General features: G+C 55.8%; 1 protein-coding gene across 1 annotated transcript; it reads right to left on the bottom strand.

Moving 5' to 3' along the window:
* Positions 1 to 2,835: 2,835 nt before the first annotated feature.
* On the bottom strand, positions 2,836 to 4,262 carry RPP25 (ribonuclease P and MRP subunit p25). Its single transcript, XM_004611848.2, has one exon. It carries the CDS (start codon positions 4,097 to 4,099, stop codon positions 3,494 to 3,496), a length of 606 nt encoding a protein of 201 aa, XP_004611905.2. The 5' UTR covers positions 4,100 to 4,262; the 3' UTR covers positions 2,836 to 3,493.
* Between the last annotated feature and the right edge of the window lie 13,882 nt (positions 4,263 to 18,144).

The following is an 18,144-nucleotide window of genomic DNA, read 5'->3' as shown; positions in this document are numbered from 1 at the left end:
GGGGGTTGGGGCATATGAGATGCCGGTGATCAAACCTGGGTCAGCTGTGTGCAAGGCAAATGCCCTACCACTACGGCTCTGGCCCCAGTTCTTGCACTTTTGTTTTGGACCCACACGTAGCAGCACTCAAGGCTTACTCCTCGCTCTGCACTCAGGGATCACACGTGGTGGTGCTGGGGAATCAAATTGTGCAAGGCAAGCCCCTTTCCCCCTGTACTCTCGTTCCAGCTGAGACCTTTCTCAGCCTTTCCGTGGACAGCTCTTTGGGGGTTTCCTGTGTGCCAAGAGCTGCACAGCAGCAAAGCAGGTAAGCTCCCTTCAATCATGGCTTATGATTTATTGGGTGACTGACAACAAAGGCTCACACTGCTGAGAGTACAATTACAAGCTAAGATTTCAGCTCTGAGGAGAAGACGGGGCACCCCCAGCGGACTCCCCAGAGACTGGCAGTGCTCTCTTCCTTTTTCTCTCTCTCCTCCCTAAGTACTCGGGATACCTGAGGAGTCATTTTAGTGACTCATAGGGGATGAGAATCCCTAGTGGCCAATGCAGGGATTGCAATGACCCACACTGCAGAAGAAAGGGGTATACCTGGTAAGGCTGGAGATGGAGAGAGGGAGTGGGGATGAGTGTAAAGGGGTCAGGTGGGGGGGAAGTGTGTCTGACTCAGGTCTTCCCTTTCTGTACAATGACCATGCCCTGGCAGAGTCATGGCCAGTGGACCACAGCTCCTAAAACCAATTTGAAGATATGAACACCCCTGGGCCTCCACCCCCACCATTCTCTCTGTCTCTGTCTCTGTCTCTCTCCCTCTTTTTCTCCCCGCTTCTGGGCATTATGCTTTACAGTATAGGCACTGAGAGGTTATCATGTATATCCAGATGGGTCTTTCAACGGGGCTTCTCATTCTGCCAACGTGGGGCATCTCTGGGCTGCCCCTTCCTCTCCCCTCCCCCTATCCCAGGACTTGGACTTGTCTCTTTCCTGGGGAGGTTGCCCTGGTTGGCAGGGCCCAAGAACCCCTCAGTGAGCAGGTCTGGGGTGCTCCAGCACCACCTACTGAAAGCCCAGGAACTGAAGCTGCTGCTGGAGCAGGATGCTGGTAAGAAGCAGCCTCATTCCCCGCGTTCTGGCACAGGGGCCAGAACTCTGCCCACTGCAGGGGCAGGCCGGCGTGCAGGAGTTGAAAGGCAGAGTGCCCCTCTCTTCACACCTAAGATGAGGTTTTATTTAGGGGGGCACACCAGGCAATGCTCAGGGATTATTCTTGGTTGTACATTCAGGAATTACTCCTGGCAGTGCTCGGACGGAGACCATCTGGGGTGCCGGGGATCGAACCTGGGTCTACTGTGTACCCTACCTGCTGGACGATCTCTCCAGGTCCTGAGAAGAGTCTTTTGGAGGAAGGGGACTTGTTTACCCACCCAAGCCATCTAGAGTGGCCCTAGCTCCAGTCCCCGGCCAGCATCCGTGGGCACAGTCCGCATGACCCTCAGCTCCCAGCACCAACGGTCTTGGAACGCTGATCTCTCTTCCAGAATCAGCACAAGTTCTGGGAGGCCCAGAACCGCTTCCAAGCTGCTTTAGATGTGGAAATCCAGACCAAGGCATGTTTCCTTACCAGGACAGTTTACAGTATTATTTTTGTGTGGGTGGTTGGTGGGGGGAGTCCCCAACCAACTGGGGGCCACCAGGGATAAATCTGGCGGTACTCAGGAGGCCATTGCAGTGCCAAGACTTGAACCCCCACAAGCTAGCACGCCAGGCATGCGCAGCAGCCCTCTGAGCTCGCTCCCTTGCCTCTGGCATCATCTGCATTCTTTCCACCCTCCCGGCAGATTCAGAGGGAGTCAGACAAGCACAGCCAGACCCCTGAACCCTCTCAGGGACTCGCCAGGGAGAAAGCGGGAGGGCGGCCACGGTCCCAGCAAGTAGATGACAAGGCTCACGGTTCAAAGCTCAAGCTTGGTGGGGAGGGGGTAGGGGGGGTGGAGGGGTGGGGGAAGTGCCTGTCAAAGAGCCCCTCCTGCCGGCCGCAGGCACTTACCTCTTGTCACCAGCAAGAATGAGGTTAGGGTCCTCCCCCAGTGCCTCCTCTGGGTGGGGTCTGCAGCTGAGACTCTGGGGCTCTGCGCCCCCTCCCTGGCTAGAGTTCTCCCAGCACCCGGCACCCTCCTCTGCTCCCTGCTGACTTGGAGCCCGGCCCAGCAGCTTACGAGGCTGTTATCTCCCCACAGACAGCTGTGCAGGGCTGAAGGCAGCAGATTATCAGGGAGCTGCAGTGATTCACGGCCGAGTACCGGCTTCTCTGCTGAATAGTAATTTCCAGCAGGGGATTTGCGCTCGGTCGCTCTCCTCCCCCTCTCCCAAGGGTGTGCTGTCCTTTCTCAGAGCAGTGAAGAGAAACACCTACCCCGGGGCTGGGGGGCTTGGTGCCAGCCTCCTGAGTGGAGCTCGGGCTCCATAGGTCTACACGCCCCAGCAAGCCTGCCGTCCTGGGCAGCGACCCCTGGCAACAGTTCATCAATGCACCCGTCATCCCCCTTCCACAAAAGCAATGGGTGCTCTCCTTCCCAGTGACCACACCCGGAGGGGACACAACCCCCCACTACCCGCCCCTTCCAGCCACAAGCCCCTGGAGTTAGAGCAGCCTGGGAGGGCAGCGGAGAGGGCAGCTGGGGACTGGGCATGGACCCCTGATCTCTGGAAGCTCTCGGTGTTCTGTGCCCCACCCTGAAGATGCCAGTGGGGACCGAGAGTCCAGGGGCCGGGTGCAGCTGGCAGAGCAGCCTCTGCAAGGGGCTAGTGGCTAGGAAAGAACCACGGACAGCGCCATTGTCATGTTGGGTTTTTTATTATTATTATTATTGGAAGGCAGACTCCAGCTGTGGGTTTGAGGATGGGGGTGGGCTGGGGTGCAGGGAAGCTCCTGAAAGGCTCCCTCCAGGCCTAGCTCCGGGATGGGGGGGGCGCCAAAGAGCAGGAGCCCCTGGAGAACGTCATGATTTCAGGGTGCTCCGTAAAAGCAGAGGAATGAGCCAGAAAGAAAACTGTCCTGGGGTGAGGTGCAGAACACGGCCCCCCACAACTCAAGCCCTCACCCCCGCCCGCAGTCCCTTTCTCACCCTTAGTCCTCCACTGCCTGTGCTCCGGGGAATTCTTAGAGCTCCCCTCGAACCCCCACTGCCCAGAACCTCCTCTCCAATGCTCGATGCCACGAACCCTCGGGGGTTCGAGCAAAGCTTGAGCCTCGCTGTCCCTCCCTGAACAAGGTCCCAGAACAGCTGAAGGTGGAACTCGGGGTCTTCAGGCAAAGTAAGAGAAGTAGCAGGGTCCCAGGAGGCTTCCTGGGGGAGCAGAGGGGAGTCCCTCTCTTGTCGCCTTGGAGGTCCACGCTGCCAGCCTGGGGATCTGGGTCCAGGTGGTGGCTCCTGGGGCGCGAGGCGCGTTCTCAAGGTCGGGGCGCTGGAGGGAAGCTCCGGTCCATCGAGCGTCATGCCCTCGGGTCCTCTTCGGCCGCCCCCGGCCCGGGCTGTGGCCGTTTGGCGGAGCCTTCCCCCGCGGCGGGCTCCCCGAGGCTCCTCTTGGCCGCGGGCGGCGCGGCGGGCTGCGACGAGGGCCCGGGATGGGGGCCCGGGGGCTGGTAGCCCGGCTGGCGCGGGTCCAGGGCATCCTTGGACAGCAGGATGGCGAGGCTGGGCACGTTCTTCAGGACGCTGAGGCTGGCGGCGGGCGCGGCGGGCGCGGGGCCCGGGGGCGCGGGCCCGGGCGGGAGGCTCTGCCACACCTCGCGCACGCTCCGGTAGCGCAGCCGCGTGACCTGGTGCAGGCCCGCCAGGCGGCGCTTGAGGATCTCGGCGCACGTGACGGTCTTGGTGGTGGCCCGGCCGCAGCCGCTGAAGACGATGGCGCGCGTGGCCGGCTGCGCCATGCTGGCGGTGGCGAAGGCCAGCAGGTTCCGGATCTTGCTGCCCTCCTTGACCCGCATGTGCACGGCGCCGGGCGCCAGGTCGGCGAAGGGGCCCGAGCCCGCGCCGCCCCCCTCGGCCGCGCCCCCCGCCGGCGCCTCCTCAGAGCGCACCTTACGGAAGTTCTCCATGCGCCGTCGTCGCCGGGGCCGCTGGCTTCGCCGCGGGGCCGCTCAGCCCCGGGGCTGCTGCATGGCCGCGGTCGCGCCGGGCGGCCGGGGCCAGCCCCGGGGAAGGGCGCGCGGGCGGCGGCTCCCACTTCCGCGCGGCGAGCGCGGCGCCCGGAGACGCGGCGGGGGAGCCGGGGCGCCGGGGCGCGGGGAGCCCCCGCCCTCCCGCCAGGCCCCGCCCCGCGCGCGCCGGGCCCGCCCCCGGCCCGGCCTCCCCGGCCCCCGCCACCTCCGCCCGGGCGGCGTGGGGGCGCGGCGGCGCCGCTGCCGGCCTGGCCGCCCCAAGTTCCCCGCCCGCGCCCTCCGCGCTCCCCCGGCGCCGGCCCGCAGCCCGTTTGAAAGAAGCTGCGTCGGCCGTGGCCGAGCCGCTGCAAGCCGGGGCCCCGCGCTCTCGCGCGCTCCCACGGAGAACCGCCCCTGGCCCCCGAGAGATTTCCGAGCGGGGCTTCTCGTCCCCACCCCTTAGGGGTACACTCGCCGCCCTGCCCCCCTTCCCGGTCCCGCCTGCGCCTGAGCCGGTATGCTCGGCTCAAGGACGGCGGGAGCGCGGTCAGCCGAGTGCGGGAGGTGCCGGCCGGGTCTCCTCCCCGAGCCTGTCCTCGCGCGGGGCCGGGGCAGAGGAGCCCCAGCAACCCGGCCCATCGCTAGGCTCTGTCCCGCGCTGCGCCCCCAGCTACCTGGAGAGAGCGAGGAGACCCCTTCACCAAGGGGGCTTGAGCTCGTTGCCCGCTTGCCTGCAACCCCACCGTTAGAGGGGCGTGCTTTAGGGTAAGACAGGCGCTGTGCCCTGCTAACCTGGGTGGAATTATCACCCTACCCCCCAACTCCACCTATCCCCAGCTAATGCGGTCTTCGGGGGGAAAAAAAGAGGGGCAGGTTTGGAGAGGAGTGGAAGTTGATATCGGGGTTCGGGGGACACAATGAAGTTACTGGGGTGCTTCTTTTCGGGAACCGTTATTGGGGGGCCGAGTGGTGAGAATGGGGTTGAAGAGGCGCTGACGGGAGGGACAGGGAGAAGATGCGGGACCCTCTCGAGAACCCTGAAGCCCCAACCTTCATCCTTCCAGCCCTCTTCGACTCACACCATCTGAACCTCTGAACCGAGCGAGACAAAGCAAAACCGGGCGAAGGGGGTGAGGGAATGATCGTGGCGGGGAGGCGCCCGGAGACCCCGAGAAAAACGCTGGGGCACATGAGTGCCAGGGGAAGCTGCGCCCCGACTTTGGCTCCGCTCCTCATGGCTGTCGGCGCCTCCCCGGCACCGAGTAACCCCCAAGTCTCTTGCCTTGCTGTTCAAAACCCAGGGCTGATCTCTTTGTTGCCTCTGGAGTGTCTGGAGTAGGTGGGCCTTTGCGCCCCAACGTACGGATGATCGATCCTCTGCCAGAAATCAGGATTTCTGATTGCGCCCAAACTCTGCGCTGCAGCTTCCGCCCTAGCTGGCGAGGACCGAGGATTCCGAAGAAGATGCACAGAACTGTCCGCAGCGCGGGGCGGAACGGGTACCCCGGGGCCCTGGTGGGGTGTCGCCTAAGCCTGAGAATGCGCGCGACTGCGGGGAAGCTTCCGTGGGACCTGGCTGAGTAGGGAAGAAGCGAGCTCCCCACCTGCTCGGGGAATGCAAGCCTGCGCTGGGCCGACGTTCGTTTGCAGGGGACGCAGACAGTGGTGTGCCATTTGGAGGAAGGGCCCCCTGAGCTCAGGGTTTGCGCAGCCTGATGGTGGGGCAGTTCTATGTCTGCATGGGCTGCACCCCGCGAAAGCGTCTCTACCCACTGCTGCGCCCCGGCTCCAGCCGTTGAAGACGCGGGTTCGCTCCCCTTGGCAATCAGCGAAAGGAGAGCGCCCCCAGGCCCCGCGCCCCTCCTGCGCGCCTCCCGCGCGCCTTCCCTCCTCTCTCTCCCCGCTCCCTCGGCAGCACTTAAAATGTAAATGTACAGCGTGATTAGCCGCGGGGTCGCTAATTACCGCCGGAGCCATTCATTACGCTGTCAGCGCGCGTCCCAGCCCGCCGGCTGTGCGCTCCAGCGGCGCGGCCGAGTGGCAGGGGGCCCGCGGGGTGCGGGGTGCAGGCGGGACCTCGGTGGCTTGGGCAGCTGGAGTGAGGGTAACGAGGTTGGCTGGGAGGACGTGGGGCGGGAAAGGAAGGGGGGTGGCGCGATGGGCGAAGTAACCGGGGCCGGTCCGAGACCGGCAGGAAACAAGCCTGGCGCTGAGAATAGAGACGACGGGGATGGGGCTTGGGTACGGCGGTGGACGGGGTGGGGGTAGTTCGAGAGAAGAAATCGGGATGGGGAGTTGGGAGAAGAGAGGAAACGCAGCGAAGTGGAGAGGAGCCTTGGTGACGGGTGGGGAAGTGTGTGTGTGTGTGTGTGGGGGGAGGCTAAGTGAGTAGAACCCATTGTTGTTTTGTTGTTTTGTTTGTTTTGTTTTAAGGCCACACCCCGCTGTGCTTGGGGCTTACTCCTGGTTCTGTCTCAGGGAGTCAGTCCTAGCGGCGCTCCGGTTGTCTTCAGCGATGCTCTTTGGCTGCGTGCAAGGCCAGCGCCTTGGCCCCTAATGTCCTCATAGCCCAGCCCACCGCGCGACTTTTAGAAACAATAACCGGACCGTGGGAAAGACTGTGTGGCAACCCTGCACACAGTAAGACCATACTCATTTTTTAGGTGCTGGCATCAAACCCAGGGTCTACTGCTGACCTACTTCACCAGCTGCTGCCACACCTGTTTTTAAAGGGCCAACTCTCTGTTCCCGTTTGTGAGTGATTATCCATGGTATTTGGAGGTTTTTAATTGTATTTTCTTAGGGGGGGGCCACACCTGGTGGTGCTCAGGGGTTGCTCCTGGCTCTGCATTCGGGAATCACACCGTGGTTGGCCACGTGCTAGGCAAACGCCTCATCCTCTACACTATTGCTCTGGCCCCTAAAATTACATTTTAGAAAATGCCTGCTAGAGGTGCTGGAGAGATAGTACAGTGGGGTAAGGTCCCCTCTGGGGCCCTGAGCACAGCCGGTATAGCCCTAAAACCTAAAAAAAACAAACAAACCTAGGTAGAAAGCTGTATACTATATCTTTTCTTGGAGGCCACACCCACCTTTTGAGTGTCAGTCTTTTTTTTTTTTTTTGGCTTTTTGGGTCACACCTAGTGAGTGATGCTCTGGGGTTATTCCTGGCTCTGCACTCAGGAATTAATCCTGGCAGTGCTTGGGGAACTATATGGGATGCTGGGAATTGAACCTGGGTCGGCCACGTGCAAGGCAAACCTGCTATGCTATCGCTCCAGCCCCGAGTGTCAGTCTTTTAATAAAAAAACTGCTGGTGGTGGAGGATAGAACAGATGTACGCAGGGTGGGTGCTGCCTTGCAACCGGCTGACCTGGGTTCAATTCTGGGTACATATATGGTCCCCCAAGCTCCTCCAGGACTGATCCCCAAGTGCAGTCATGACTAAGCCCTGGGCACTGCGGGGTTTGTTTTGGTCCCCAAACAAAAAGGCTACTAAAATGAATAGGAAATTGAGTTTTGAAACATTCTGAGTAAGTGAGGTATCAATCCTGAAGCCCTTTGGGGGGCAGTTGACTCAATTTACCCCCTTTTCTAGCTTTACAAGAAGATTAGCACAGCAACCAGCTCCCTAGAATGTTTGTGAGATTCTCAACAGTCTTAGAACCTTGGTTGGCAAGTTCCTAGGAAATGTTGGCTAGTGTATTACTTTTCATATACTATTTGTGATCAAGGTCAGTTTTCAAAATCTGAGAAGGGGAGGTAGGGGGAAATAAATCTGGTGGGAAGGAAAGGAAATGGGGAAAGCCTGGAATATAGCACATTGCCTAAGAGGCTGTGGACTAGGAAGTGGCTATTTTGATTCTTTTTTCCTCAGAAATATAGGTGCTAGGCTTGTGGCCTGGAGCCCAGCACCTGCCCCACTTCTCTGAAGATTCCTGGGACCTTTCTAGCTGTAGATCCCACCCCTTATGGATGGGAAGCCCCTCTCTTCCAAGCCTTCGAGAAAACCCCTGGCTTCCAGCATGTGCCATTGGGGCTGGAGCAGTAGCACAGCGGGTAAGGTGCTTGCCTTGCATGCAGCCAACCAAGGTTCGATCCCCCATCCCATATGGTCCCCTAAATGGACTGGAGTGATAGTACAGTGGGTAGGCTTCTGCCATATGTTCCCCTGAGCCCCACCAGGAGTAATTCCTGAGTGCAGAGCCAGGAGTAACCCCTGAGCATGGCTACTGTGGACCAAAAACAAACAAACAAAAAGACAAACATGTGACATCCTCTGTGCCCAGGTCCCCAAGAGGCTGCCAAACTCCTGTCTTAGTCTCTCTGTCTCTAGGCCCTGTCTTGGGAACAAATGATGGATGTTCTAGGCTGAGAATATGGCTTGGGAGCAAGGGACATACCTTGTGCACAAGAGAACTGGGTTCCCACCCTAGCACCAAACAAACAAACACTGAAAAGGGATCAGAGATGATTAAAGTGTTTGTTTTGCACAAGGTTCACACGCCCTCCTCTTCCCCCCCCATACACACTACACACACACACACACACACACACACACACACAAACACACACACACGATGTCTTGAGCATAGCCAGGAGTGATTTCTGAGCACTGAGCTAGGAGTAGCCCCTGTCCACCTCCAGGTATGACCATTATTACCCCTCCCAAGGGCTGGAGAGAGCTCAAAGGGCCGAGAGCATGTTTTTTGTTTTGTTTTGTTTTTTTTGCCTTTTGGGTCCCACACAGCAGTGCACAGGGGTTACTCCTGGCTCTGCACTCAGGAATCACTCCTGGCAGTGCTGGGGGACCATATGGGATGCTGGGAATCGAACCTGGGTCTACCGCGTGCAAGGCAAACGCCCTACCGCTGTGCTATTGCTCCAGCCCCCCGAGAGCATGTTTTACAGGCAGGAGGCCAGGCTTCAACCCCTGGCAATTTATGGTCCAGTGAGCAATTCTAGAAGCCACCCCCAGCACAGAGCTGGAAGTAACCCCTAGCCCCAGAGCATCACCAGTTGTGGCCCAAAACATCCACCCCACCACCCCCCTCCCAAACACACAGACACAGACACACAAAAGAGTCAGGAACTGATACCAGGACGAGAGGGAACCCATTTATCAGATACTCAGCCCTGGGTCAGCTTCTCTCACCTATTTATTCGCTAGTTCAGTCTTTTTTTTTTTGGGGGGGTCATACCTGGCGATGCAATGCACAGGGGTTACTCTGCACTCCCAGCGGTGCTCAGGGGACCATATGGGATGATGGGATGCTGGGAATCGAACCCGGGTCAGCTGTGTGCAAGGCAAATGCCCTACCCACTGTGCTATCTCTCCAGCCCCACTAGTTCAGTCTTTACAATCTTCTTTCCCATCTTCAGGTTGTCAGATACAGAAACTGAGGCTCAGAAAGTTTAAGTACTTTGCCTACCGGTAGAGAGAGAGGGAGGTGCCTCTTCTATAAAACTGAAATCCAGGTCTTGGGGTCCCGCTCCTCATCTCTGTCCCCACCTCAGTCCAGCTCTTCACCATGGTCATTGCTGTCTCCCTGGGGCCAGCCAAGACAGGACCCAGAGTGGCACAGCAGCCAAGCCTCAGCCTCGGGCCTCTCCAGTGCTGGCTCCAGCCCCACAGACAGGGAAGGTGGGGGAAGGGTTTGTATCGCCCTTGAGCAGTGCCTGGGGAGAGTCATTAATCTTGCAGGAAATTCAATTTCATGCCTGTGGACCTGGAGAGGGGCTATGTGGGGCCTAGACCTAGTGCAGAGAGGAGAGAGGGGTCCGTTGGGCCCAGGAGGCAAGGCAAAACCAGACACTGGCTTTCCTCCATCCCTCAAGAGCTGGGGACTGCTGCCTTTCCCACCCTGACCCCCGGCCTTCCTTCCATACTCTAGCAGGAAGTGCAGGAAAAATCACTGGGCAGAGTGAATTCTCAGGACAGCTTATTGCTTATTGCTTATTGAGTCCTTATTGCTTCCTATCTTTGGATCAACTTTAATCTCTCTCTCTCTCTCTCTCTCTCTCTCTCTCTCTCTCTCTCTCTCTCTCTCTCTCTCTCTCTCTCTCTCTCTCTCTTTTCTTTTTGGGTCACACCTGGCGATGCACAGGGATTGCTCCTGGCTCTGAACCCAGAAATTACTCCTGATGGTGTTCGGGGACCATATGAGATGCTGGGAATTGAACCTGGGTTGGCTGTGTGCAAGGCAAATGCCCTACCCACTGTGCTATCACTCCAGCCTCTCTCCCTCTCCCTCCCTCCCTCCCTCCCTCCCTCTCTCTCTCTCTCTCTCTCTCTCTGAAGGTGACACACCCAGAAGTGCTCAAGGCTTATTCCTGGTTCAGCACTCAAGGATCACTCCTAGTGGTGCTTGGGGTACCATATGGAATGCCGGGGATCAAACCTAGGGATCAAACCTAGGTCGGTTGCATGCTAGGCAAGTGCCTTACCCACTGTACTATCTCTCTGCCCCATAGAAAGTGATTTTTTAAAAAAAATCAGAATGTTGTGGCCAGAGGGTAGGATGTTTGTCTTGCACATGGCTGACCCAGGTTCAATCCTCAGCATCCCATATGGTTCCCCGAGCACTGCCAGGAATAACTCCTGAGTGAAGAGCCAGGAGCACTGTGAGGTGTGATCCAAAAAGTCCCCTTCTCAAAAAAAGTCAGAATATTTGAGGAATTGGGGTCTGGAGCTATCAAGAGGGCTGGGAGAGCAGAGCGTCAGCTGTCACTCACAGCTGACAGTTCATCAGTGCTGCTGTGTGTCGGCACTGCACCAGCACTCATAGAGACTGACTGCTCTCCACTCCTCTCCCTTTGTTCTGGGTCTGGTGGGGGTGAGGGAAGGGGGTGTTGAGCACTGGTCATGGTGTGCCGGAGATCCCACTTACTGTGTACTATTGGGATCCTGTGCTGGGTGAGGGTGGAAACTCGGGATTCAGGCCTGCAAGTAGACTCTCACTGAGCCACATCTCCAGGTCCTGCGCTCCTTTAGAACAAGGAGCACTGTGTGGAGGCTGGCCCCATTTCCATATTACAGGGCATCACACTTCAAGTCAGATGATCCGGGGCCAGAGCCATAGTGTAGCGGGTAGGGCATTTACCTTGCATGTGGCCAACCTGGGTTCTGTCCCCAGCATCCCATATGGTCCCCCAAATATGTCCTCAAAACCTGAAACAAATAAATTACACTTTTTTTTTGGCTTTTTGGGTCACACCTGGCAATGCACAGGGGTTACTCCTGGCTCGTGCATTCAGGAATCACCCCTGGTGGTGCTCAGGGGACCATATGGGATGCTGGGAATTGAACCCTGGTTGGCCACATGCAAGGCAAACACCCTACCCGCTGTGCTATTGCTCCAGCCCCACCTTCTTCTTCAGGGCCAGAGCAATAGTACAGTGGGTAGGGTGCTTACCTTGCATGCGGCCAACCTGGATTTGATCCTGGCACCGCACCCCAGATGGTCCTCTGGACACCATCAGGAGTGATGCCTGAGTCAGGAGTAACCCCTGAGCATCTCTGGGTATTCCCCCACCCCCTGCAAAATATGATCTGACTCCAGAATCTGTGTTTGATCTCCCTCGGGCCACCTGGAGAAGGAAGGGGGAAGGGTAGCAAGGCCTCAGTTCTCCCACCTCTCCATGCAGATGTGCAAATGCCAGCACTTCTGCTTTCTCGGGCACACGCCTGGGTTAGTAGATGCCAGCAAAGCTCCGTGCTCAGATGCTTGGGTTCTAGCTCTGCCACTGCTGGCTGTGCCCTTGCTCTGAGCCCCCGTCTCCTCCCCTGGGAGATGTAGCGGTGAGGATATTATCTACCTGTAGGGAGGCCTCACTTCTCACCCCACCATCCCTGGCATCATCCCTCGCACTCAGTCCCGGGGCCAGGGTCTGCTGGGAGCAGGAAGCTGCGGGCCGTGTTTGATCTGTGTTTGATCTGTGTTTGATCTGAGTGGAGCCCATCAGGCGATGCGTCGGCGTCTGGGGTGGGGGCAGCGGAGCTAGGGGCGCAGTGGAGCTGCGGGGTCCCAGCTGTTTGTTGACAGACGGGCAGGCCGGCCGGCCCAGCAGTTTTATAGCGGTTTTATTTTGCTTCTGTGTGATTTAGCATTTTCCGCTTCATTTCCATGGGGAGTGGCTGTGTCAGCTCTTCTGGATGTTATATTTATAGCGCCTTCTCCCATCACTTCCTGCGGCGTCAGCCTGTGATCAACAATGGGACCTGCTTGCTGGAGAGGGCCCTGGAGTTTGAAGCCTCGGGAAGAGACCCAGAAACACCTCCCTTTTGTCTGGGTCACCTCTTCCAGGAAGTTGCCCCATCCCTACCTTCTCAAAACGGGTGTGGGGAGGCTAGTTGCTCTTGTTCAAAATCTGGGTTGGGGCTGGAGAGACAGTACAGTGGGGAGGCCACTCCATCCTGCTCGCGACTGACCCAGGCTTGATCCCCAGCATGCACAGTGTCCCCGGAACACCTCCAGGGGGGATTCCTGAGCGCAGAGCCAGAAGTAAGCCCTGAGCACTGCCAGGTGAGGCCCTCAAACCAAAACTCAAACCAAGCCCACCAGAGCACTGGCAAACTGAGCCAAATAAATCGGGGTTCTGCCCATTTCCGGGCAGTGCTTGGCCAAATTTCTGTGATGTCCGTTCACTGTAGCCTCCAGATAATCAAGGATCTCTTCCCTGTTCTTTTGTTTCGGACCCACACGTGGTGGTGCTCACGGTTCACTCCTAGCTCTGTGCCCCAGGATCATTCTGGCGGGCTCAGGGGACCATACAGGATGCCAGGGATTGAACCCAGGTTGGCAGAGTGCAAGGCAAACACCGCCCAGCTGTACGATGGCTCTGGCCCTTCTTCAGTCTCTTGAGCTACAGATGAAGGCGACCCAGGGTGCCGGCATCCAGGGTTCTGCGGTAAATCACAAGCTGCTGCTGTCCTCGAAGACACATTTGATGCATTTCCACTGGGGAAAGAACATGATTTGTTTGCAGATTCCTGGGAGAAAGCTCTCTGTCTGCCCAGAAATTAAGCACACTGGCTGATTAATGACAGCCCCCGAGCCTGCCTGGGGAAGGATAATAGAGTTATGATTGGGTGTCCCCTACCATCAGTGCTCCCAGGGAAGGCCAGGGGCACTGGCAGGCACAGCTGCCCCCTCTCTCCGTCTTCTCGTGACCTCTCAGGGCCACAGGGCTGTCACAGTGCTGGGGGTGGGCGTGGGTGGTCCTCGGGGATCGAACCTGGGGCTGGACCCGTGCTCTGCCGCTTGAACCATATCCCTGGCCCGCACCTCCTTCAGACTGTGCCCTGCAGGACCAGGGTCTCACCAGTCAAAGCTCTGAGTTTCTTTTATAAGTGTGACAAGCTTCAGGGTTTTTAACATTTATTTGTTTGTCTGGGGCACACCCTGCAGTGCTCAGGGCTGGCTCCCAGCTCTGCAGTCGGAATACTCCTGGCAGTGCTGGGGGACCCTACGGGATTTTGAGGATCGAACCAGGGTTGGGCTGTGTGCAAGGAAAGTACCTGCCCCACTGTAAAATTGCTCTGGCCCCCTAGATTTTATTTATTTATTTGTTTATTATTTATTTATTTATATTTGACTTGTCACACTCGGCAATGCTCAGGGGTTATTCAGGAGTTACTCCTGGCTCTGCATGCAGGAATTACTCCTGATAGTGCTCAGGGGATTATATGGGATGTCAGGGACCCAACCCAGGCTGGCTGCGTGCAAGGCAGATGCACAACCCACTGTACTATGGCTCTGACCCACTGAGATTTCTTTTTATTTCCCCTAACATTTGTTTTTAAACATTTTTTTATTGAATCACTGTGAGATAGACCCTTACAAAACTGTTCATGATTGGATTTCAGTCATACAGTATTCCAACACCCACCCCGGGTACATTTCCCAGCACCAGTGTCCCCAGGTTCCCTCCCATCACCCCCCCACTGCCTCTATGGCAGGTGCTTTTCCTTTCTCTCTCTCTCTCTCTCTCTCTCTCTCTCTCTCCCTCTCTCTCTCTCTCTCTCCCTCCCTCTCTCTCTCTCTCTCTCTCTCTCTCTCTCTCTCTCTCTCTCTCTCTCTTTCTCTCCCCTTGAGATTTCTTTTAATGCCCTGATGGACTCACCAGCTTCGGTCTGAGAAGTCCAGGCACAGCCTTCCTCAGGCTCACCTTGGTAGCCGGGTGGCCGGGTACACTGAGGCGTCCACTCTGTGCTCGCCTGCTGCCCAGCAGGGACCAGGGAGTGTGTCTGGATTCATCACGCTCCCAGATTCCGTGCGTTGGATTTAAATAGGGCATGGCCATGGCTTATCTCTTCTCCACCATGTCCGCCTTTCAGCTGGAAGGCAAGGGACTGGAATAATCTGAAAATGACCTCATTTGCTTTTCTGTTGGTTTTTGCTGTCAGTTGAAAATCCCCAGGCTCCTTGCAGGCGTTTTCCTGAGGTCTCTCTGTTCGGAATAGTTTGGGCTTCCTCAACAGCCTAGAGCTGGGCTCCAGGGCCCACAGAACGTCTAAGGACAGATGGAGAGTCAGCCTTAAGCCATGCTGCATCTTATTACTCAGCTTCGGGTGCCACTTTTTTTTTCTTTTTCAGTTGCATCCGGAGATGCACAGGGGTTACTCCTGGCTCTGCACTCAGGAATCACTCCTGGCGGTGCTCAGGGGACCATATGGGATGCTGGGAATCGAACTTGGGTTGGCCACGTGCAAGACAAACGCCCAACCCGCTGTGCTATCATTCCAGCCTCTATGCTGCTCCTTTAACTTGGGAAGTTTGTCCCTTAGATGTTCCCTAGAGTAATAGTACAGCAGATATGACAGTTGCCTTGCACATAGCTGACTTGAGTTTGATCCCTGGCATTCATATGATCTCTAGAGCACCAGTAGGAGTAATTTCTGAGTGCAGTGCTAGCAGTAACTTCTTTTTTAAAAAATTTTTTTATTGAATCACCATGTGGAAAGTTACAAAGATTTCAGGCTTAAGTCTCAGTTATACAATGCTCAAACACCCATCCCTTCACCAGTGCACATATTCCACCATCAGGAACCCCAGTATACCTCCCCACACACCACCCCCCTTACCCCCCCTGTGTAGATGATAAATTTCACTTTACTTTTCTCTTTACTTTGATTACATTCAATATTTCAACAAAAAACTCACTATTATTGTTTGGAGTTCACCCCTCCCCAAAGTCAGACCTGTTGAAAAGGAAGCATTTGATAATTTGTTTTCCATTGCTGACAATGAAGAGATATGAGGTTGCGTGGCCGCAATAGTGGCTGCGCAGTTTTGGATTTCTGTATTTTAGTAACTAAGTCCAGGGAAATTTCTGCCAGAAATTGCATCACTGCAAGCTTGTACCTCCCTTTTGCAGTCGTCATAAGATGGTGGCCAGGGCTCAGTTCACAGTCTAGAGACATTTCTGCAAGACGCTGCTGGTGCCCAGCGTAGTTTAGCTGGCGTCTGGGGCCATTGTCGTGCAGCAGTGGAGAGGCCGCACACGTGCGGCCGCTGGGGTTACATCTCAGCGGAGGGCGGTAGCAGTAACTTCTGACCATCACCAAGTATAGCCCCCAAACAAACAAAAAAAAAAGAAAAGAAAAATAAGAGCGCTCTCTCTCTCTCATTTGGGGTTGCTTAGCTTTTATTCCTGGCCCTGTGCTCACTCCTGGTGGGGTTCAGGGGACCATATGGGGTGCAGAGGGGATTGAAATCAGCTGAGCTTTGTGCAGGGCAAGTGCCCTCCCCACTGTACCGTCGCTCCAGCCCTCCTCCCTCTCTCTGTGCCAGGCAATGAGCCCCGGTACCCGTGCCTGGGAGGCGAGCGCTCCACCCCTCAACACATCCCAGCCCTCTCCTTCATCTCCTTTAGCATAGACTCAAACGTTGTTTTCTCCGGGAGACCTGTCTGACCACCCAAATAGAATGATGGTTCCCCTCCTTCAGTCACTCCTCCTTTCATGACGCTTATCGTCACCTCACCTAACCATACTTGTCTCTTGCTTGCCAGCTGAATTCTCCCAGCAGGATGTGGGTTCTGTGCGGGCAGACACTTGCTCTTTGCCCCGGCTGCATCTGAAACACCCGGAACAGTGTCTGAAGCCAAATGGGATACACAGTCTTTTTTTTTTTTTCTTTTTTGGGTCATAACTAGTGATGCTCAGACTGGAGCGATAGCACAGCGGGTAGAGCATTGCCTTGCACGTGGCCGACCCAGGTTCAATTCCTCTGTCCCTCTCGGGGAGACCGATAAGCTACCAAGAGTATCCCGCCCACATGGCAGAGCCTGGCAAGTTACCTGTGGCGTATTCAATATTCCAAAAACAGTAACAAGTCTCACAATGGAGACGTTACTGGTGTCCATTCAAGCAAATCGATGAACAACGGAACGACAGTGCTACAGTGCTACCTGTTGATGCTCAAGGGTCTTCCTGGCTGACTCTGCACTCAGGAATGATTCCTGTTGGTGCCCAGGGGAAGCGATAAAGGAAGACCTCAAAGAGAGAAAAGCAGTAGTGTTGGCTGATGCGGCAGAAGCGGGGAAAAGTATTCGTAATGCTCGCCTGTCCTTCCCCAACTCTAAGACCAAGATGACTGCCCTCCGACGTCCTGATGGATCTATCACATCTTCCAGAAAGGCAATGGAGAGGATTATTCATGACTTCTACTCGGATCTCTTCAACAGCCATGCCCAACCGCCCACATACCAAATTGATATCCACAATGGATATGTCATTCGAAACATCCTCCCTTCTGAAATCCGACACGCCATTTCATCGGTAAAGACACGTACAGCACCCGGTCCAGACAAGGTCAGACCCAAACACCTGAAGAATCTGCTGCCAGTACTCGTCAATACACTGGCTCGGCTCTTCACACATTACCTGTCTGAATGCAGGGTTCCGTTCCAATGGAAAACCATCAGGACTGTTCTATTGTACAAGAAGGGAGACATCCATGACATCAGCAACTATTGCCCAATCTACCTGTTATCCGTCGTCTACAAGTTGTTCACTCAAGTCATCCTGAATAGAATAGGCAGAACACTAGATGAAGGACAACCATGCAAGCAAGCCAGGTTCCGAAAAGGATTCAGCACAATCGACCATATCCACATGGTGACCAAACTCATCGAAGGTTCGTGAGAATTCAAGATGCCACTCTGTCTAACGTTCATCGATTTAAAGAAGGCCTTCGACCATATCCACATGGTGACCAAACTCATCGAAGGTTCATGAGAATTCAAGATGCCGCTCTGTCTAACGTTCATCGATTTAAAGAAGGCCTTCGAGTATGTTGAGACTAAAGTGGTCATCAAAGTCCTAGCCAAACAGGGCATTCAAACTCAGTACATCAAGATCCTCGGTGAGCTCTATTACGGATTCACCACCAGGATCTCACCATTCTACAATGAAGTGATCACTGACGTAAAGAGAGGGGTTCAGCAGGGTGATACCATTTCACCAAAACTCATCAGTGCCACCCTCGAGAACGTCATGTAATGACTGGAATGGGAAGGAATGGGAGTGAAGATAGACGGTTGGCAACTACACCACCTCCGCTTTGCTGATGTCATCATTCTCATAACACCAAACACTAGCCAAGTGGCACAAATGCTGGCTGTCTTCGACTGCAAGTGTGGAAATGTCAGATTACAGATGAATCTCACCAAAACAATGTTCATGAAAAACGAACTAGTCCCTGATGTTCCATTTGCTCTCAATGGAACGAACATCTCCGAATGCAGCAGCTATGTGTACCTGGGTTGAGAAATCAACATGAGGAACTGAGTTCTGGCGCCAGAGCTGCGCAGGAGGAAGAGAGCAGTGTGGAATGCCTTCAAGAGCATCAAAGAAGTGGTTAAGAGGATGAAGAATTTCCGGCTCCAGGCACATCTTTTCGACTCCACCGTTCTTCCTACACCTCAGAGACCTGGGCCCTACGCAAACAGGATGAGAATGCCATTCGGGTATCCCAAAGAGGAATCGGAAGAGCTAT

The sequence above is a fragment of the Sorex araneus genome, chromosome 3 (assembly GCF_027595985.1).
Source record: "Sorex araneus isolate mSorAra2 chromosome 3, mSorAra2.pri, whole genome shotgun sequence".
In the NCBI taxonomy this organism is placed as follows: Eukaryota; Metazoa; Chordata; class Mammalia; order Eulipotyphla; family Soricidae; genus Sorex; species Sorex araneus.
This window is presented reverse-complemented; position numbering and strand designations above follow the sequence as displayed.

Bases quoted from the DNA above. Each gene is read 5' to 3' on its own strand.
- RPP25 (XM_004611848.2), bottom strand. From the start codon at position 4,099: ATGGAGAACTTCCGTAAGGTGCGCTCTGAGGAGGCGCCGGCGGGGGGC.